The 23,202-nt window shown below is 40.4% G+C and overlaps 1 protein-coding gene across 1 annotated transcript; it reads right to left on the reverse strand.

The window, feature by feature from the left end:
• Window positions 1-1,668: 1,668 nt before the first annotated feature.
• Window positions 1,669-23,135, reverse strand: ATP6V1D (ATPase H+ transporting V1 subunit D). Its single transcript, XM_038544995.1, has 9 exons — window positions 22,951-23,135; window positions 18,501-18,618; window positions 8,840-8,919; window positions 7,428-7,495; window positions 6,701-6,745; window positions 4,952-5,055; window positions 4,296-4,362; window positions 2,923-3,001; window positions 1,669-2,344 (listed from the first exon to the last, which is right to left on the reverse strand). The coding sequence occupies exons 1-9, from the start codon at window positions 22,989-22,991 to the stop codon at window positions 2,203-2,205; spliced, it is 744 nt and encodes a 247-aa protein (XP_038400923.1). The 5' UTR covers window positions 22,992-23,135; the 3' UTR covers window positions 1,669-2,202.
• Between the last annotated feature and the right edge of the window lie 67 nt (window positions 23,136-23,202).

Consider the following 23,202-nt stretch of genomic DNA (forward strand, 5'->3'; position numbering starts at 1 on the left):
AGGGACAATACATACAGCTTAAGGACCAAGGCCTAGGAGCTCCTGGGTGCCTCAGTGGTTGAGCGTCTGCCTTTGGCTCGAGTTGTGATCCCAGAGTCCTGGGATCAAGTTCTGCATCAGGCTCCTCATGGGTAGCCTGCTTCTCCCGCTGCCTAGGTCTCTCATGAATAAATAAAATCTTTAAAGAAAAAAAAAAAAAAAAGAACCAAAGCCTGCCTTCTAGCTCTGACACCTGACCTGACAAAGCTTCGGTTTCATCATCTGTAAAACGGAGAGAATAGTATTTACATTCCACTCCGGTATTGGGAGGATTAAATGTTAAGCCTTAAAAATAGGTAACACTGAATCGCTTAGAAACTCACTTGTTGGCTTTCTAGTCACTACTGAAGTTACTTAGCAGAATAAAACCCCCAAATCAGTATAACAGGCTAAAACTAGGCTCCTCCAGGACAGGCCTTATATCTTACACCTTTACCCAAAAGTTTTAAATATAGGGGAGGCAAGAAAGGTTAGAAGGGTACAAAAACTTCACTGAAGGTAGAACTGCCTGGATTTAAATTCTGAATATACCACCTACCTGACCAATTACTCCAGCAAATTTTCTTGGTGAAATGTGGGATTAAAATAATATGTACTTCTTCTGGTGTGATAATATAAACACTTAAAACAGGGCCTCGCACATAACTAAGATTACTTTGTAACAGATACTAAATCTTTACAAAATTACTTAATACTTTAAAAAGGCTAGGCTTGTAGTATCAATTGACTTAAATACTCAAAGGCCTAGTATCACAGTTTCACTAAAAACTGTCTCATAGCCAATCACCTCAGAAATGCCTGGGACTAGGTACAAGAAAGCCTAGGTAGGGGGCGCTTGGGTGGCTCAGATGGTTAAATGTCTGCCTTCAGCTCGGTTCATGATCCCAGGGTCCTGGATTGAGTGATAAAGCACGACACTGGGATCCTTGCTCAGTTGGGGAAGCTCCCTCTCCCTCTGCCTGCCACTTCCCTTGCTTGTATACACACACTGTCAAATAAATAAAATCTTAAAAAAAAAAAAAAAAAAAGCCTGAGTAAACAGATGGCTCACCACCAAACAAAACAGCACTAAAAACCTCAGGGGATGCCTGAGTGGCTCAGCAGTTGGGCATCTGCCTTTGGCTCAGGGCGTGCGGGATTGAGTCCCACGTCGGGCTTCCTGCATGGAGCCTGCTTCTTGCTCTGCCTGTGTCTCTGCCTCTCTCTCTGTTTCTCATGAATAAAATCTTTAAAAAAAAAAAAAAAAAGAAACCTCAGCTCCTGATATGGCCAAATACTTCATCTTCCTATTTAATGGAAGACAGCAAGTGTTAGTTAACTGCTTATAAAAGTTTTCTTTCTTACTCTCAGAAAATTATTTTTTTTGAGAATTATTTTTTCTTCAATTAGGAAAGAATAACCACACCTCTTAACTCACTGGCATATTCAGGAGCACCCCAAAATTCAACAATCATCCCAATAAACTTATCAGTAAAACACATACTATGAAGGGGGAAAAAGGGAAACTATCCACACATCCTTTATGTCTGCAGAGAAAGCTCTTTTTAGGAGACTGTCCCATGTGCCAATCTGAGCATAAGAACGTGACTGATATTCTTAGCATAATTTTTTTTTAAAAAAAGGAACAACTCATTTTTAAATCATTTTACTGTTTATACCATAATCACATTAAAATTGGCAGAACTCCCATGACAGACAGGACAGAGACCTGTCATGCAAGGAAAAATAGGGTTTCATAAAGCTTGAGAGAAGCACCAGGGTTACACAGGGCAGCTGCAGCAATCTGATGACAGTGCCAAGGTGCTGGAGCAGGGTAGGAACAACCAGTGCTACAGTGACAGCTGGCCTGAGGCCACTGTGGCTTCCTAACGGGAATTTCCTAATATGCTTGGGAAGCAGAGCACTTTAACAGAAATAAATGGAGTAGGGTACTGCTTCTGCAGAATAAATTCTACAGGTTCCTGGGCAGGCTCTACAAATCTCATGAGATAAATGCTTGCTGAATTATGAGTTTGCAAATGTAGTCCCATAACCAATATCCAAGGAAATTTTACCAGTGAAATTCTTAGGCCAAAAAATAAATAGCCACACATACCAAACCTACACACCGTGAATTACAATGGTGCCATGTTAGAGCTTATGAAAGAACCAGAGCAGGAAAGATTATTCAAACAGAAGATCCTCATCCTTCTCTTCAGCCAAAAGATTAGCAGGCTCCATCACTTCTCCAGCTGCCCTCCGTTGTTCCAAGTCCTTCTCCGATTTTTCCTTGAGAATCTTTTTCTTCTCCTGTATTTTCTTTAACCTGTAAAACAAAAGGAGGGAATTTTCTGAACACTTCCAGTTCTAAGTAGATTTGATTTCTGCTAGTTTTATAAAGAGGGTAATAAACACCTACAAATGCTAACCTCCATATACTACCTATTTAGTATCTGTTGCCCCTACCAGCCCTAACTGTTCATAACCAATTCATATACATGCATCATTTCTCGGAGTACTGGCTAATTCTCTAATGGTATGATTTATATTATTATGTAATGCCCCCCAAGTACTTTATACTTTCTCCTAGAACATGTTCATCATGCAATACATATTCATTGATTGACAAATTCCAGTTTACCCGATCTAAATTACTATTTCAAAGATTAACCAAGTCTATGAATAGTTTCTCCTAAGGGCCTTTTTGGAGATGTCCTGTTTTAAATATGTGCAAAACATGGCATAGTCTCCACAGCCTTTGCCAATATTATGTCTTGCTTTCATTTATCAGAATAAAATACAGGCTGTGCTAATTCTAAAGAACATAAGCCAACAGTCTCAACAAATTAAGCCTTTGAGATATGAAAAACAAAAAATGATCAGTAACTGCCAATTTCAACAAACCTATAGAATTCTTCTCGCTCTCTCTCATCCAGCTCTGTGATGATATAAGCAAGGGTACGTTCGATCCGGGGAATGATGACTAGGGTTTAAAAAAATATGTATGTGAGAACTTCAACCGTTTTTTTCAAATTGCCAATGTTCATCTGTAGATTTTTTCTAATTGTAAAATTAATATACATTTACAATGCAAAAATGTAGAAAACAAAAAGAAAAAATAAAGTATCCAACCACCCTAAAATAACTATTTCGGTATATGCCCTTAGCATCCTTTCTATGGACAGATAACTTTGGACCACAATATATACAACAGTGAATATACTGAATTTATATGAATATGTAACACTGAACCACACAGATGTTACTTTAAACATAAATTCAATCCACTGTGAAAAGGTAGATCAGGCAGTGGGACTAAGTTGAGTTTTAGGTTAATCATAAGGTGCTACTTTACACAGAATTTGCCTATCTGCTTCTAAAATGTAAACTTGCTAAGAGTTGGAACCATTACTTTATCCACTTTGTTTGGCTTGGAATTCCATTTACAAGGCCTGGCATTAGCAGCTGGTCAGGAAAGGTGTATTGAGTTTTTAAAAATGAGATAATTTCCTCCTTAACAGCAAAATAACGTCTCTACTGTTCAAAATTTGTTCCTTTACTTTAAAATTGAATATTTCGGGATCCCTGGGTGGCGCAGCAGTTTGGCGCCTGCTTTGGCCCAGGGCGCGATCCTGGAGACCCGGGATCAAATCCCACGTCGGGCTCCCGGTGCATGGAGCCTGCTTCTCCCTCTGCCTGTGTCTCTGCCTCTCTCTCTCTGTGTGTGACTATCATAAATAAATAAAAATTTTTAAAAAATAAAATAAAATAAAATTGAATATTTCTTTAGTGAAAATGGAGCTTCATGAACAGAAAGTATTGTGGCAACGCTACACACAGTTACAGAATAATGAAATAAGAGATGGAAAATAAATGCATCCAATAGGAAAATTTTTAGGAATCAAGGAGAAGAGCAGGATATAAGGCCTATAGGAAAGGGATTTCAAGTTAAATATTTAATTGGTTCAAAAAGATTACTGAATCATTGGAAAGAACTAAAGAAAACACGAGGGCTCTTGAAAAATAGTTTCATCCTTTGTTCATAACCAGAAATACAACACTTCAGAATTTTTAACTTACGAGTGTAACTCCCCCCAAATCCACATACATAACTCTAAGTACTTACTAACACCTTCCTGTGCCCTTCCTACTAACCCACACTGCCCTTCCCACTGTGGAGAGGGTAAGGTCTTATTCACCTCGTGATCAGGGCCTGATTCCCATACAAATGTGGAGGTATGGACAAGTGGACAAAGAACCTCACAGCTTACACTCACCGTGTTCAATGGCATTTACACGCCTGTTGGTTATCTTAATGGCTTCATCCAAAGTAACAAAGGAAGTCTAAAATAAGAGGACAATAATGTAAGCATGAAGTCTTCCTAATCATGTCCTGTTCACTTGGCTTCACGCAGACTGCACTTGTAGAGAACATTTGGAAACCAAAACTACTTTCGACATGCTTAAAAAGCAAAAAAATTCTTATGAGGTTTCCATACAGCTAACACTATTTCCTTGCCATTATAATTTGTTTACTTCAGATTCACCCTAAAGTCATAAAAATGGCAAGGGGAGAGAATCAGATAATATTACATATATATCTCTATTAACTGGCCACAAAGGGGAAAAAGAGTAGCTTTCATGCATAAACCACGTTATATTTACAATTAAATCTAGTATTGGCTGTTGCTATTCTCACCTACCAAAGAGTGAAACTCTTCTACTACACACATATTTTGTTAGTAGTAAGTGGGGACAATGGTGCCGAAGTCACCATTTCAGAAATCAAAACCCCTCTGGCTTATTTCATATAAAATCAGAAATAGCTTAAAGCACTAAGTGAAGGATGCTCTGATTCAAGATGCGAATCTTCTCCAAATAGCTCTTAAATATCAAACTGTAGCAGGAATTCTCTGGCTCTTCTGCTACTTACCTGAAGTGAAGCTAGTTCCACCAGTAATTCCACTGCTTTGGCATAATTCCTCTTTAATTTAGCCAATTGTTCCCCACCTCTGGCTAAACCAGTCAGTTCATAACCTGAAAGAACCAGTCAGACAACATTTGTAATTACAGAGTAAATAATCTTCCCCATAAGTTTCCCCAGAACAAGTCAGAAGTTCTCCAAATAAGGAGAAACAAATTCACTAAACCCTGTTAAGATGCAAACATGAAGCACCCATCCCACTCCCCCAGGACATGCTGATAAATGAATATGCCTGGTTTTTCTCATATGCGGTTTTAAGCATTTGTTTTGTTTTTATTTAAATTCCAATTAACGTACAGTGTAACAGTTCCAGGTGTTCAATATAGTGATTCAACACCTCCATGCAATACTTGGTGCTCATTACAAGTGCACTCCTTGGGGATGCCTGGGTGGCTCAGCGGTTTAGCGCCTGCCTTCGGCCCAGGGCACAGTCCTGGAGTCCTAGGATCGAGTCCCACATCGAGCTCCCACCATGAAGCCTGCTTCTCCCTCTGCCTGTGTCTCTGCCTCTCTCTCTCTCTCCCCCTCTGTGTCTATCATGAATAAATAAATAAAAATCTAAAAAAAAAATTATTAAAAAGCAAAGTGCACTCCTTAATCCCTATCAACTATTTCACCCATCCCCTCCCCCGCACACACACCTACCCTCTGGTAACATTTGTTCTCTATAGTTAAGAGTAACAGTGAACATGTTTTTCTTCCCAAGGAAACTATTCTAAATATAACTATAGGTGAAGCTTTTAACCAACCTTCACTTTACCACCCTATGCCCCATTCCCTTGGGCATCATATGGCCTGGTGCCCATAGTACAATGATATTCCATTAACAGGTGACTCTCTAGGATGCTCCATTTCTTTATTTGAGCTACACTAAATGTTCTATGTGAACCAATGGAAAATGAGTCCCAAAAATTGTTGGTCCTATGAAAAAAAGTCGATTATTTTGGAAAGATTCAATAAAGACATGTCATTACCCAAAAAATGCTATCAAATTAGGAAATGCTAAGACAATTGTAAAAAATTGAGAGCTATAAAATCTAGGAATATTTAGCATTCAGATTGCATCACAGAATCTAAGACCTTAAAGAAACAAACTGAAATTATGAACAATGCATTATGGGCATAGTTTATGTAGAAAGACAACATAGAAGTCTAATTAGTGGATTCCTACTCAAAGGCCACAGCCTTAAATTTTTTTAATGGCAAATGACTATGTTTATGTATTTATAGGTTGAAATAAATTATTTTAAGACATTACAATGTTTTATGACTTCCTGCCATAACACTTTTATTAACTGATTCCTCCCAACTGTACAAGAAGGATGCTAACACTGGAACCACTGAACTCTAAGAAAGCCTATCTAGCACCCATTTTCCAGAAAAAGGTTCATTTAAAGAGGAATCTGGAGGGCACCTGGGTGGCTTAGTTGGTTAAGCGTCTGTCTGCCTTTGGCTCAGGTCATGATTCAGGGGTCCCGGGAGAGTACCCCATATCCGGCTCCCTCCTCAGCAGGGAGTCTGCTTCTTCTCCCTCTGCCCCTCTCCATGCCCCCTGTAGAGCCTCCTTGTGCTCTACATCCTTCTCAAATAAATAAATCTTTAAAAAAAAAAAAAAAAATCTTTAAAAAAATTTAAAAATTAAAAATAAAGAGGAATCTAGAGAACCCAGAGACATCACTACCAAAGTTTCACACTTACTGTCAGTCCCTTCATGGTAATGTTCAAACACTGGCAAAGTAACACCTGTTAAAAACAAACATGTGGATTCACAAACATGTCTCTGAAGTAGTTTCTTAATTACCATTGTTCCTTATGTTTCTTTTTTAGCAAATACTCAAAAGACAAGAGACTATCTAGAACTTTACTGATTTCAATGAATCAATTTAAGGAACCTGGTATCTTAAGTGTTCATTCCTATTTAATAATCAACTTATCCTGAGTAATAAGACATCTAGCTGTTACAGTTTTCTCCTTTCAGCTTTGAGGCATACGTAAAATTTTTTTAAATGCATATTTAATTATGCATTTTTGATAAATTTAGATACCTGCATACACCCATGATACCATCACCACAATCAAACGTATCTATCACCTCCAAAAGATTTCTTGTGTCCCTTTTCTTGTTTGTGTGTGTATTAATACTCAACACAAGAGCTATCCTGAGTTTTTATATACACAACACTGCATTGTTACCTATAGGCACTACACTGTACAGCCAATCTCTAGAACATATTCATCGTGTATAACTAACTTTATCCCCCCCACCCCTTCCTCTGGAAACAACCAGTTACAAAGATTTTAACATGTAAAGCAAATCAACTTGTTCTAATTAGAAGAGATTAATTAGGATATGAAGATCTTGCCTATAAACAGATTAATTTTTAAATGTCTTCTTCCTAAGGATTCTAAAGAGTTGAAAAGTTACCTGCTACATTATCTTTCTTAGCTCGGATCTTCACCTGGGCTTTATTTACATTTTGGATAACTGTGGTGCTGCAGAAAAAGAAAAGGCTTTCATTTAATTGAGATTTTAGAGCGACATTTTCAGCAAGAGTGAGGTAGTACAAGTATGTTTTGAGAATTCTTTCCAGAAAAAGAAAAATCACTGCTGCCAGAGGAGGGCCTCAGAGAGCAATGAACAATATTCAAAGCTCTAATGGTAAGAAAACAACAAAGTGATTTTAAAGTACACGGATTGCTTGAGTTTTTGGTCAGGCATATGGTGCCAAAGATGTGACTTTAAGGATTTTTATTCAGCTAATGTAATTTAGAGAAAACTCCTTCCTTCTAGGTTTGCTGTCCAAACCTTCTAGCTTGGCTAAGTAGGAGGTTCAATTCCCTTACCCTGGAACCTAACTTCCATCTGGTTTTGTCTGAGTACGCAACCCAACCTGTTCTTATCATAAAGTGTTTTCACCAAACCACCCTAAAACACATTCACATACCACTTACATACTATTATTGATTCCCTCCCTCTGCTAGAAAAGTCAATGCAAGTTGCCATTCTACCAACACTAGCAAAAATTAAAGTCCATCTCTTCAAGAGGCCTTATCCCCCTGAGGTTATAAAACCTGCCCATTAGGTAATACTTCTGAATGACACACTCTAGGAATGGAGACATTGTGTCATTGGGTAAAGACGATTAAAATTTTAAAAAAGCCCTGAAAACAATTTCCATCTCTGTCCCCAAACAGCCATTTGACCTCTTAAAGGCACTGAATTTAAAAGGAGATGAACAATGCTTGCTGGGTTTACCACACAAGCTTATTTGGGGAAAATGATACAACAAAACTGGCAAAACCCCTGTAAAGCCAAAATTAAACCATTTTACATGCTTTGTATGTAAAGCATACATTGATGTAAACAAAAACCGCAGAATTCACATCCTTTAAAGCAATTCTATTCTCCAACTTTGCCTAAAGAAGTAATTCTACAGAAACAAAAATATCTATGCATGAAAATGTTCATGCCATCTTTTCTAACAATCCAAAAATCTAAAACCACCCCAAATGTTCACCATTAGGAGAAACAGTTAATAAATTATGTACATCTAGAGAAAAGTTATACAACTATATGAAAATAAGACATTTAGGATACAATGTTAAATGAAAACAGACTACAGAATGTTAAGTAACCTATGCCTACAACTCTGAACCAGACACATGTGGGTGACAATAAAGACACTGGTGTTAGGGTGATAATTGAGTAATAATAATAATACTTTTAACCCCATCATTTGTCTTTAATGCTTAGATGCTTTTTCATTAAGCATAGCTTTTAAGTGAAATTATGAACATAAAAGCACTTTTTCAAAATAGCCCATTAAGTCTTCTTACCTAAAGTCCCCTGCTGTGAACTTGGCCTCAGCAAGTGAAAAGGCAGCTTCTCTCATCACTTCACCCATTAACATTTTAGTCTGGAAAAGCATAAACCAACAACTTATTCAACCAAAGTTTTTACAAGGAAAAAAACATGAAAATCATTTTCCTTTAGTAGCCAGTATTTTATGCCAGGTCTAAAATATTGACTTGATAACAAAAACATCCAATTTTGCTTGGACAGTTTTGGTTATGGTCTCTAACAGTGTTGCAAAACCACATGTTTTACAATTAAAACATCTGAATAGAGACATTAAGAAACAGAAAACAATCTTTATTGAAGGATCCATCTTATTCCTGAATGGGTGCATACTAATGTGCTCAAATTAATCTCTTAAATTCACTGCACTGCAGTCAAAACCTTAATGGCATAGTGATTTTAATATAAATCCAAATATTTAATGTTTGAGAAAATCCAATCTTTCTGAAAGGAAAAGAGCTGGGGCAGGTGGGCAGAGTTGTAACTATATGTAAAACATATAGTTCCAAAAAGGAACACATAGTTACAATAAGGAAATACATCAATTACAGGGACAATTAAGTCAATGAAATGTAAGAGTTCAGAAACAGTCACAGGTCTATATAGAAATTTAGTAAGAGACCATTCAACTGGCCAGCCAATAACAAAATGAGCTTGTCCCCACCTCCTCACATCACACACTCCAGAAGTTATTAAAGTTTTTAAAATAACTATAAAACACAAAATATTTTCTTAATCTCTTTAAGTCTTTCTAAGCATTGTATATAACCCAAAAGCCTTGTTTAAAAAAAAAGACTAACAGATTGACCAAATAAAAAATATTTTTTAGGGCACCTGGGTGGCTTAGTTGGTTAGGTGTCTGCCTTTGGCACAGATGGTCCTGGGATAGAGCCCCACATGAGCACCACATTGGGCTCCCTGCTCAGCAGGGAGTCTGCTTCTCCCTATCCCTCTCCCCACTCATACTCGCACTCACAAGCGTTCTCTTTTTCTCTCTCTCACAAAAATTAGAATCTAAAAAAAAAAAAAGTCAGCTTTATAAAAAATGCATTTTGAAGAAGTTAAAAGCCAGGAGGAAATATTTTAGCATTTTATAAACTAGAATATTTGTAGAACTTCTACAAAAAGATAAAAGTCACCAAAAAAATCAAATAACCCATAAACATGAAAAGATGTTCAACCTCATAATCAAAAGTAGTACAAATTAAAAGATACTAATTTTAGGGGCCTCTGGGTGGCTCAGTCAGTTGAGCATCCGACTATTAGTGATTTTGGCTCAGGTCATAATCTCAGGATTATGAGATCAAGCCCTACACATCAGACTTCATGCTGAGCATGGAATCTGCTTGAGATTCTCCTCTCCCTTTGCCCCTTCCATGGCTCTCTCTGAAATAAATCACCTTTTAAAAAGTAAAAAGATACCAATTTTAGCCCAACGAACTGGCAACAAATAAAGATTAATAACCAGTTAGGAAGAATTTGAGAGAACAGGTCTTCCCATCGATCATTTGGTAAGAATATAAATTAGTATAACTTGGAGAATAGTTATCCACCAAAAATTTAAATGAATAGGGACACCTGGGTGGCTCAGTCTGTTAAGTGTCTGTCTTTGGCTCAGGTCATAATCTTAGGGTCCTGGGATGGAGCCCAGGTTTGGGCTCAGTAGGGAGTCTGCTGCTCCCCCCTGCCTCCCCTCATGCTCTCTCACTCTCAAAAAAAAAAAAAAAAAAAGTAAATCCTTGAGATTCTAGAACTTTCTGGAGAAATGCTAGCACACATACTGTTAGAAGATGGAGGAGGGACAGTAAAGTGTCCTCCAGAGGGAGAAGGCACTCTGAGACGGAAAAGCAACACAAACCACTCCATATTATTTACACAGTTATTCTAGGTAACTTACCAACAGGGAGAGATAAAGAAGACAATCCAGGTAGCTATGCAGCTACTCTCCACCGCTGTTCTCTACCAAGTCTGGACCATAACCACTTTTATAGAGTGAAAGGGCATGGCAGGGAGGTCAAAGGGTATTACTTAAAGCGGTACTCTCTGCATGCCAGCCATCTCTACTAGTTGCCTGAAGTGGCACCCTTGTGCATCACTTAGGAAAGGTGAGAACAACACTTCCCACATTCCAGTCAGGTCTAACATTAACCTCCATGGGCCCTGGAACATGCAGCCCCAAGGGAAGTCATTGTGCAGCATGAACAAGATAAAGGAGAAAAACCAGGCAGTCAGTGTTGTCAGCACTCTGCTACTCTACCCTCAACATCTTTACGGCCTGCATAATCTTTACATGCCATTCTTCCACAACAGCCACACAGCCACCGTATTGGGAGGTGACGTGCTGTGGTTCAGGTGACATCCCTATGCCACAGCAGCAATATACTTATAACACCAAAGAAAATACTTAGAACAATGGTTCCCCAGCCACCCAGTGAAGAAGTCCTTTCCACACCCAGCAGCTGGAGCAACTGTAAATTTCAGTTATGTAAGGCCTATAACAAGATGTTTCCAGACACAACAGAAACATTAACAATGCAAGGTTATGGGCAGTAAGAAATGTTTTATAGGTAACAGATACGGCAAATCTTCAGTCAGCAACAACAGAATTGTGGTTTAGTTCCCATGAACTAATATCATCCCTGGCTTTGGTATTTTCCCTAGAAGATGAAACCATTTTTATTTTGCCCCTTAGTATCATCAGACGATGTGTCTACATTGTATGTAGACATCCATACTAACAACCCTACCTTAATACCAAGCATCAGAGATTCTGAAGCAATTATTTGCATGTGTTGGGCCCTGACCAATGTATTAGGAATACTAGATGTGAGGCCTTGGGCCCAAGGGATTAGGACACCAAGCCACAGGGAGGAGGCATTCCAAGTCAATTTCCAATGAACTAGATAGAGCCTTACCAGATGGAAATCTTATAACAACCACAAAAGGAGTTCCTCCACCCCCAAGGGCCCTCAGACCTCCCAACAATACCCGCACCCAAGAGCTGTAAGCTGCATGGGTGCTGCTGGTTAGGCATTCATATACGTAGATGTCTGTCCTGCTATGCATGCACAGCTTTAAAAAGTTGAATTACCAGTTAGTCTTGGAGATCATCCTTTGAGAGAGCCGCCTAGTGACAGTCTTTAATGTGTTTATTAGTCCATTCATCCTTTGTTAGACCTGCAGCAGTCAGACTGTAAGGCAGGTGGGAAGTCCACAAGATAGCCCACGCCTCTGCCCGTTCTTGGATGTCATGGCCAGTAAAACATATCCCTTGATCACAATCGGAGTTGGAGTTTGTACATGCTCTCCAGTTCTGTTAATCTGTTATAGCTTCAGCCTAATTAGCTCTTTTACAGGCAAAGGCTTGGATAAGTCCTGTGCAAGTGTCCACACAGGTCAGTTTATGTTTGTGCCCTTCCAATACTGCCAAAGGGCCTATGTAATCTTATCAGCCAGCAAGAAACAGGGCTCATAGGCCACCCAATATACCCTAGGGTATGGCACAATGGCCATTACCTGAGGTGCCACTGAGAGCAATCCTTGTCAGCAGTTTACAGACTGGAATATTTTAAAGGCAAATATAATCTTTTTACTATTTGCTGAGTAGTTCTGGGACCTTGGTTGGTGTCCCGATTTATGAAAGACCCATTCTCTACATCACACAGGGTCAGCATTTCCTCTAGCAGGACTGGTTTCTGGGCTAGAGCATTTGCCTCATAATGGCCTGGTACTGGGGATGGGGAGTGAGCAGGGACACATGCCATACTTGGACAGCTGCATCAGGCTTAGGGCATACTTCCCAAATATACTCCTACAATTCTACTCCCCACAGAGATCTATTTAATATACCCCAACCTTCTTTGTGCCATCACAGCATCCATGCTGTCAACCCTTACAACATTGCCCAGCTGTCAGAAGCCAAATCCATGGGCACTGCCTCATATGTCAACACAACCCATACCACCCTCAAGTCTGCCCACAGACTACTTTGTTTAGTTCCTTCTTCAAACCAAAGTACATCAGAATCCAGACAGATAGCAGAGGAATGCCAAATAGGCAAGTTTCCCTGGCAACTGCCATCAGTATACTATGTATCCGCAAGAGGTGAGCCTTCCCCTTTACTTGGGGGAAGGGAGGCAAAGTGTCAATGACTTCTGGAAGTTGTGTTGGGTTGACTGAGGTGACTGGCCCTAGTAATGAGTATTGCTCATGAGATAGCGAGATGGTATTGCAAGAGCTCCTCCGCTGTAGGTAAGCATGCCATTTCTATGTGCTTACCCAGACAGAGCCACACTTAGGTCTGCTGAAGGAGTCCTTAATTCATCCTCCTACTCACAAAGAGGTGCATACCATCAGAGGCAAATCAGCACTCCTGGTCCTTCCATCTGTTTTAGTGACAAGATATATAGCTAATAGTTGTTCTTCCATGGGACTACCCCGGCTCTGTTCCTTTCCACAATTGAGACTAGAATCCTAACAGAATCCATTTTCCATTTCATCAATACCACAAGCCCCAGCCAAACCCTCTAGATATGAATTTACAACTAATTCACAATTCACATCTGGCATTACTACTCTCAAGGTCTGTAATTGATTTACTGCCATTTTTGCCTTTAAGATGGCCTCCTATTGGGGCATGTCAGTTAAGCATCTGCCTTCAGCTAAGGTTTGATCTCAGGGTCCTGGATCGAGCCTGGCATCAGGCTTCCTGCTCAATAGAGAGTCTGGTTTTCCCTCTCCCTCTGCTGCTTCCTCTATCACCGCTCATGCTCTAATAAAGATGTAAAACCTTTTTAAAAAAAGACAAAAACAAAAAAGGACAGCCTCTTGTTGGTTTGCACCCCAATCCCATCAGCTTACTCTCCTAACCAAAACATTTAAAAGGTCTTAATAGCTGCTCTATCACTAGATACGGAACAAAAAGTCTCCAGCAACCCAATAAATCAAAAAAGCCTGTAATTCCTTTACCATTTTAGGGATTGAGAAGGCTTGCATTTTACTAACGACTGTCTCTGGCAGTCTTGGGGAGTGTCTTACTTGACACTTGTCTTACTTGACCAGGTGATGCCCAGGAACTTTACCGATTAACCCAGACTAAGACAGGGAGGATAAAATCATCACAAGTTAACATTACACCTATATAATGATAAAGCACTGTTGTCTCTGACAATATCCATTTTTCCAAATCTCTGGCCACCAACCTGTGACAAACTGTGGGACTATGGAGATAGGAGATACACTTGGGGCAACACCTGGAAGGTCCACTGTCTCCCATTCCATATGAAGGAAAATTAATCTTGCAATTCATGTCCTAATAAATTCTGGAAAAGGCATTAGATAAGTCTAGTACATAATGATAAGTCTTAATAGATGCCATGATTTTTTCCTAACAATAAGGTTATAATAGGCACAATGAACATGGATGGGCAGAGTAATTTTACTGAGTTGCCCATCATCTACCGTCATTTGGCAGGCCCTGTTAGATTTCATTATAGGCCAAACTGACTACTGAATGAGCACTGAGTATGCCTGATTACCTGTGCCTTTTCTTTTTTTTTTTTTTTTTTTAAAGATTTTCTATTTATTTATTCATGAGAGACAGAGAGAGAGAGAGGCAGAGACACAGCCAGGGGGAGAAGCAGGCTCCATGCAGGGAGCCTGATGTGGGACTCGATCCCGGGACTCCAGGATCACACCCTGGGCTGAAGGCAGGCGCTAAACCGCTGAGCCACCCAGGGATTCCCCTACCTGTGCCTTTTCTAATTCTTGAACGATAACAGTAATTTCAACATGCCCCTCTAGTAGCTCATGTTGTTTTATGTTTATTACTCTCCAGAAACAGGCAGCTGTACAGGTTTCCATTTTGCATGACCCAAACAGGTTTCACTACTCAGATACGCAACCTGAAACAACCTGTTGTTGCCATTAGAGCCAGATCCTGTAGAACATCTATGCCCAAAATATTCAAGTGAAGGAAATACGCACTAGAAAAAAATGGGGAGGAAGCCTGCCAATCTGTAGGTAGAGACTAATTTCTAGGACCTTGATAATTTATCCCACATAAACATCAACAGCCCTTATTTCTCCCCAAAATTTCAAGGGGTTTCTATAAGTGTACGTTCAGTTCCATTGTCTCTTAAAGCTAATACAGTGTGTTACTGTGAGACCAATAAATGGTTAATTCAACATGAAGCCTCTGGTCACCCCTACTATATGCACTAGAGCACAATGTCTGCCTAACCCCTAGTCTTTAGGTGTAAGAGGCATGCACCCCTGAAATTCCTCTGTTAGCAGAACTCCCGGGGACACACCTGGTTTTTTTGAGCCTTCTTTCCAAAGGAATAAACTGCTTTCCCTTAAGCAACACTTTCCATAGACTTAGCAAAACCAAATCGGGTTGTCTCTATTTTCTCTCAGGGTCCTATATAATATTAGATCTTGCCATAATTAAGAGAACTTGATGGGCCCCCTTTCTTCCATTTTATCATCCAGAGGATTTGTTTTCCCGTTTTTCAACCTATTTCCCTTATGACAGATTCTTCTGGTTTTACTTAAGCCAGCCATCATAGTAGCTACCATCGCAATGGGCCAATTAACCACAGGGGCGAGGACAGATACTAAGTCCCATACCATGCCCTGGTGGCTGACTGTAATAGAAGGCCTTCCATACCAAAGGAGAGTATTCTTTATCTAGGTCTCTAACTGCTAGGTGTAAATGACAGGTTTCATTACCAGTCCACATAGACTCACTTGTAGTTCTTCCATGGAGATCAAAGAACATCCCCCTTTTAGGCCAAGTTATCTTAATTCTAACATTTATCCAGTCAAACTAACTAGGCGCATGAGATTCTCACCCAGGACTGTGGCATAGAATTTTTGTCGCAAGGCAGGTTGAGCAGTGACTGGGGCCATTTCTGACATCCCAGACCTCCAAGAGGATACCATCTTCCCCAGTACCCACCGTGGTAACAGCCAAGCTGCCACCCCTTGGTGGCAGCCCTGCCTAACACAGTTGACCTGATCCTGAGAGTCCGAGACAGAATAGTCCCTCACCGTCCTTTCCTGACTAGTGGGAATCTCTTCTCCCTCATCCTCAGGCAAAGTGGCCTGGAGCTCTGCTGCAATCAGAGGGGGCACCTGTAAATCATCTTCCTCCTGTAGGACACAGTCAGCCTCATCAGAGCCACTACCCCAGGGACCCCACTTTAAGACATCACAGCTCTCCCTTCAGTGTGCAGCCAATGGTGGGTAACCAAGCTCTCCGCTCTCCCACAGCCGGCCCGAATTCCCAAGTGTCCCTCCTGCTGTGGGATTCCTCCAGACACAACATCCTGAGGGGAGATACAGGTGGTTCACGGATTAACAGAACCAACGCTTCTCCAGTCTTCTCTGACTCCCGACTCCTTCAAGGCGCTCCACCACCTACAGACTGAGGGCCCAGCTACCACTAGTCTCCTCTCCCTTCCCCTCTCAGGCAGGCCACTTAACTACCCCTGGGGCATTTCCCCCAAAACTCCACACTCGTAGGCCAGGCCACCTCTCCCCACACTGTGGTGGCCACCAGCTTGGGCTTCCCTTGCCTGGCCTGGATGGCTTCATTTCATCTCCAGGTTGGCTTGCTGCCTCTTAGAAGGTGGAGAAGGGCCAGCCAAGTATCCCCCAGACTCAGAAGGCACCCTGAGAATAAAAAACATCACGAGTCTTCCAGAACCATTTACACCATTTTACTCAGGATAACCTACCCACAGGAGGCACTGGACCAGCTAATCACCCAAGAGACTACTCTTCCACCAAACCTGGCCCATAATCCCCTGCTTTTATAGAGGGAGGGGCATAGTGTGACTGTCACAGTAAAGCTACCTCAAGTGGTGCCTCCTGCAGGCCAGCCACTCTGATCAGTTACCTCCAGTGGCACCTCCTGCAGGCCAGCCACCCCCCCTAGTTACCTCAAGTGGGGCCTCCTGCGAGCCAGCCACCCACCTGAGTTACTTGCGCACCACTCTAGAGAGGATCAGAACAATGCCTCCCTACATTCTGGTCAGGGCACACATTAAACCTCCATGGAGCCTATAACACAGAGCCCTGAGGAAGGTCACAGCGCAGCCATGAACAAGATGGAGGGCCAAAGATGGAGTCCGTGTCGTCAGTACTCACCTATACATGAAGATTAAAAGTACCCTCACCCACTAAATAGTAAAACCAAACATCCATCAACAGAAAAATGGTTAAATCCCATTATCCATTCAATGGTGTTCCATGCAGCTATCATAAAGAAAGAGGCAGATCTACGTACTGATGCAGAAAGCTACCCATACTCTGCCAGGGGGAAGAGGCAGAACTGAACTATATAATGTATAACAGCTGTGTGTTACTGAAAACATCCATGATGAAAAAAAGACTGTAAGTGTTCCAGAGAACATCTCTAGGAAATGAGAGAAGGGTAGGGGGTGAGAAGGGATCTTCACTTTTTAAATGTATTTCTGTATTCACCTATCATTTACTTAAAAAGTACTGAGTTGAGGGCAGCCCGGTGGCGCAGCGGTTTGGTGCCACCTGCAGCCCAGGGTGTGATCCTGGAGACCCGGGATTGAGTCCCACATGAGGCTCCTTGCATGGAGCCTGCTTCTGCCTGTGTCTCTGCCTCTCTCTCTCTCTCTCTCTGTGTCTCTCATGAATAAATAAATAAAAAATCTTAAAAAAAAAAAAAAAGTACTGAGTTGAAACATACTATGTGCCAACACTGTTCTGGGAACAGGAACTAAGTGCTGAAAGGATTAAGTCCCTGCTCTCATGGAACTAACACTCTCTAGTGGAGGCAACCAATCAAACAAGAAAACATGCAGTAGTATGTGCTATGACAAAACTAAGGAAATGTGGGAAGCCTGGGTGGCACAACTGGTTAAGTGTCTGACTACTGGACTACTGGTTTCACCTAGGGTCATGAGACTGAACCCTGCATCCAGCTCTGGGCTGAGTGCAATCTGCTTAAGACTCTCTCTGCCTCTGACCCCACCCCCACCCCCGCGCATGCTCCTGCTCTTTCTCGCTCATTCACAAATAAATAAATCAAAAGAAAAAGAAAAAGAAGGAAGGAAGGAAGGAAGGAAGGAAGGAAGGAAGGAAGGAAGGAAGGAAGGAAGGAAGGAAGAAAGAAAGAAAGAAAGAAAGAAAGAAAGAAAGAAAGAAAGAAAGAAAGAAAGAAGACAAAAAAAAAAGAAAGATATGTGACAGAAGTAAATACAGTGGTCACTTCAGGTTGGGCGATCAGGAATGGCCTCTCTGAAGAGACCAGAATGACAAGAGGAGCAAGTCAAAAGAAGTCCTGGAAAAGAACATTTCAGGCAGGAGAAATAACTAATGAAAAGGTTCGGAAAGAAAATGGTAGGGAGAACGCTCCAAATGAGATCAGAGTGGCAGGCAGGGGCCAGATCGGATCAAGTAGGGCTTTGCAGGCAAGGGTAATGAGTCCATATTTTATTAAATGATCTGAAGCTTGTTAGTCATAATAGTATTTTTACTTTTGGAGGAAAAAATTTTAATTAAAATAACTTAAAGAAAAATTAAAATGCCAAAAGCCATGCTGGATTTTCCTTAGGTATCTTTAAAATAAGCAACTGTTGTAAACACAGTTTATTCTACCTCTATTATCTTCTTTAGGATCTGTCGAAATCGAAGAGTTAAGGCATCAGATTTTTTCTTCAGGAGGTTTCGACCCGTTTGCGCTCCTTTTAATCGAGCCTTCATGATGGTCTGTGCCCTATACAAAGTTAAAAATATTTATTCCCACTGTTTAGAAAACATAAAAATACTTCCCCAATAAAGTATTAAAGTTATGCTTTACTTTTTGATGTCATGAAAATAAGAATATATAGCATTTGTGCTGACAAAATTAGTTTCTCACTGCAAATTTCCATCTTCAGTGCTCCATAAATAAGAAGTTCATTTACTTAAAACAGAAATAATTCTTTAATCAATATCTGGAAAAACATTAAATCATAATACAATTTCTTAGGGGTCCTATTTTATACCACCATAGCTAAAATATTTGATTTGCAAGTTCAAATTATATCTGTATTTCCTTTTTTTTTTTTATATCTGTATTTCCATTACAGCTGTATTAAGCATTTTTTTTAAATCTGTCCACTAATATCAAAAATTGAAATGCTCTTACCTTCGGGACTAACAATTCCACTATGCGAAATTTATCCTACAGATCTACTCTCGTATGTACACAAAAATATATACAATGTTAAGAATGAGTACTCCACCCTTGTAATTGCAAAAAGGTGGCAACAAGCTAAATGTTCCATAAATCATGGTTCATCATACAATGAAATAATATGCAGTCATAAAAAAAAGAGAAAGCTAAAAGAACAATATAATCTATATTATATTCTCTTATGCAAAGAAAGGGATGAATATGCTTATACAAATACGAAGAACAGTTCTAGAAAAGATTCACAGAAACTGGTAACAGCTGCCTTTAAGAAATGGGATTGAGTGAAAATATGTTATTTACTTTTTACTATATTTATTATCTTTTGAACCTTTTGTATTAGATACCACAACCATTAATTACTTTTTCTATTAAAAGTATGGCATTTAAAGTGTTTTCATCTCACCAGTCAATATCCTATCACCAATAATTTTATTACTTTGTAAATGACTCTAGGAACCAATGACACATATTTGAGTAGTGACAAACTACAGAAATCTCCTTACCTCCTTATTCCAAACTTTTCCCATCAGAAACCCCAATACCAAAGTCAAGAAAGTAACAGCAGAAATTGACATTTCTGTTCTTACTACCATATGCCAGATAAAACATAGTAATAAAAAAAAGTAGGTAAGATGATTTAACGATCAATTGTATAATGTAGATACTTAAGGTATTTGTATAAGGGGATATAATTTCATATGACTGGTACCATAATCTATCGCAAAACAGCATGTATTAATGTATTAATGGACCTTTGGGTAAATTCCTAGATTTTATTAATGGACCTTTGGGTAAATTCCTAGATTTTACTGAAATCTTTTTCCATAGGGAAAAGGTTACACAGACAATTCTATAGCTGAAAGAAGCTTCAAATATTATCTTGAAAATGAGGCTTAGAAAAATGAAACACTTTCTTCCGTCACAGGGGGGACGGGATGGGGACAATGATGATGACTAGACTGAAACAGATTTCCGACTCCAGTTTCTTGCCCAAGACTCAAACTAAAGCTCAAACCCAGGCCCACTGTATCCCAACCACATGCCACACTGCCTATTTATAAATAGCATCAGATGAACAGTTCCCTCTTTGAAAACTACTGTCAGTAGCTGAATTTGCACTGACTGGCCTCACTGGAGGTCTAAGTGAAGCCGGTTCAGCTTCTAGCCTGAGCTGGAACTATCCAGCCCAATGTGTACATTTAACATATTATGTTGTTGACACTAATGACCAGAATTTGGGCTCAAAGAGTTGGAGGATCAAATTTAAGTCAAATCCTAGCTGCAGATTCAATACAGTAAAAAAGGTAAGCCAATTGATAAAATTAATCATGCTAATTTTAATTTACTCCTAGCTAATGGCACCTCTGTGAAATAGACAAATTTTATTTCTTGAGTCTTGAAGAGTGATTTGCCCAAGAGTTTACAGCTAGTATGTTGTAGAATCTGGATCTGAGGGACCTCTGTTGACTGCAAATCCTTCATGCCTCTTTCGCTTTCACTCTAACCTTGTTTTGCTCTTTCTGGTGCCTAAGTGGGAGACAGCCCCACTTCACAGGGTAACACTGTATGGTGGAACTGTCTGACACAGAGGTCACTATAGTATTTTCTATCCTAGCTCTTTAAAAAAAACAGAGCTGCTCAGCTCTAGGAAAAATGTTCGACCTTCAGCTAGAATGATGACTTTGTTTTCAGCTGAATCAAAGACATCTGACTGCATGACAAAATACCTGCTGTTAAGTCTTGAGGAAAATATTTAGAGAAGCAGTAACTTCCTGCACCTTATTTTCCTCTCAATCACCAAGCTGAGTGCTCTCAAGTAGCAATTTTCACTTTTATAAACCTATTAGTCTTCTTGTCTGAACCCAAAGAAGGCCATTTTCACTTCTTAGACTCAAAGTACAAACAAAAATATGTTAACATTCTGAGTACCATCAAAAATAAACACAGCCAGACATTAAAGTGGTGAAAAGAAATTTTGTTTAGTAATCACTGAAAGTAGGAGAAAGAGGTGAACTACATTCTGACTTGTACAGAAGTGGTTAGGCATTTTAAAGGAAGAATAAGGGAAAGGAGCTAGAGTGGACTCAAGAAGAGTCACAGAAGTGAAAAATTACAAAGGGTTGATCACTGAAAATGACACTTGGCTAGTTGTGCCTGCTAGCTGGTAGTCATGGAAGTTAGGATTCTATCTTCCCATGAGACTGGGAGACAGAAGCCTCATCCTTCCCAATGACTACATTTCAAAGAAATGGCTTTCAGATCGTTGAGAACGACACTTCTGAGTTGTAGGAGAGACATACATATCTCAAATGGAAAAGAAAAGACTTCTAATTATAAGCTATTTTTAATAAATGCCTTAAGAAAGGGAGGTCAAGGGCTATCCTAGGTATTGGACAGGACAAACAAAAAAAATTCTCCTGGTAGCACTGGGCTTTCTCAGGCAGGCATTTTAATGGTTGCTTGAGTCATTCTAAGAACAGAGCCTTAGGCCATGCTAGTTTGGTGGTGTCTCAGGGAAGACTTTTAGTCAGTCAAGTACTGGGAGTTCTGCAGATCTTACCATCCCAGGGTAGCCTTGGTCCTTATCTATTTTACAGGCACTACTTTTCTCCACAACTGACTTGCTTCCTACCTAGTACAAACACCTATTAGAAAACCAGTAGGTGAAAGTAAAAAATAAGCAAACAAAATCCAAGAACTCTTTCATTTCATTAACAGCTAGAGCTACCCTGGCAGAAACAAATCTAAGTCTGGGATTTGAATGTAACTCTTTTACTTTAAGCATTCCCAGATTCTCTGAGAAAAAAAAAAAAAATCAAGATGAAGAAAAAAAAACCCAGAACACTCCCAAAGAAATAGGACCACAATCAAAAGATCTAAATATCAAAGCCTAACTGATTTTCTACTTCTCACTGAAGAAGAAGAAAAAAAAAAAGTAGTAGAAGAGAAGGCAAATAATAATCTTTACTTTCTACGCATTGTTAGGCACATCTGAGAAAACTGCAAAACTGTCTTTAAAAACTGGCCACCTGGGGCTCTAATGCTTTTTCTCCCGCGAAAGAATTCAGGCCCAAGAGAAGGGCAGGCCACAAGTGAGCAGATCCCAAGAAGACATGGGTTCATCCAAAGAAATTTTTTTGTAGATTTTCTATGGGTTAATTATCAAGACGCTCTCTCCTCCTGGAGACAGCTCACAATCAGGGGGAAAGGTGTGTAAACAAATATTCACTTTATATAATCTGATGGGTGGTATAACAGAGGTCTGAACGAGGTGCAATGGTGATGGAGCAAACGGAATGCCTCAGAAACTCAGGGATATCTTCCCACTGCAGGTGACATTTCGTGGGATCTGGGAAAATGAGGAAAAGGATCCAAGATTGAATCTGATGTCCACGCTAGGGCAATTCGACTCAACCCCCAATTTGGCCTGGACGCCTCTCTTATGTGCTTCTCACCATTGTAAACTTCCCTTCTCAGAGTATTTATCAAACCTCGCTGGCTGGTCCATCTCTCCGTTAAACTGCGAACTCCCTTAGGCAAAACTGGCGACGATTCATAGTTCTATAAATCCACTGCCCAGCTACATAAGGGAATATGGGATGAATGGCTTCATTACTAAGTCAGCGCACCTCCATAAAAACAAGCAGGCCGGGCAGCCTGTCCCTACGGATTGGAATCGCTCTGTTCCGTATGGTTTCCTCAGAGGGACTTGTGAGGGGGCCGTAAGGGTGCATCGCCCCAAACTCACGAAATTCAGGATCCGCCCAGCAAACAAGGAACCTCGCTGCCGGTCCGGGGTATGCAGGGATCGCAGCTCGGGACAGGCGTTCGTGAACCTACGGATGCTGCTCGACCCGTTCTTTTACTTACATGCGCGAGGGAAAGATTTCAATTCGGTCTTTGCCCGACATTCTGACGGTGATAGTTCGGCTCGGATCCCTAGCCGGGCAATCGTGGCTGCAACAGCCCCAGCCACAGGGTCTTCCTCCACGGGAGTCAGCTGATTGTGTCACCTGACCTCTTCGCGTTGCTAAGTGGCAGCTGGGATACGTATATACGCATCCTTCACTTCCGCTTCCTGTTGGCACGTGGGGAGGGCGGGGAGCGGGGGGGAAGGACAAG

Source organism: Canis lupus, chromosome 8 (genome assembly GCF_011100685.1).
Source record: "Canis lupus familiaris isolate Mischka breed German Shepherd chromosome 8, alternate assembly UU_Cfam_GSD_1.0, whole genome shotgun sequence".
NCBI lineage: Eukaryota > Metazoa > Chordata > Mammalia > Carnivora > Canidae > Canis > Canis lupus.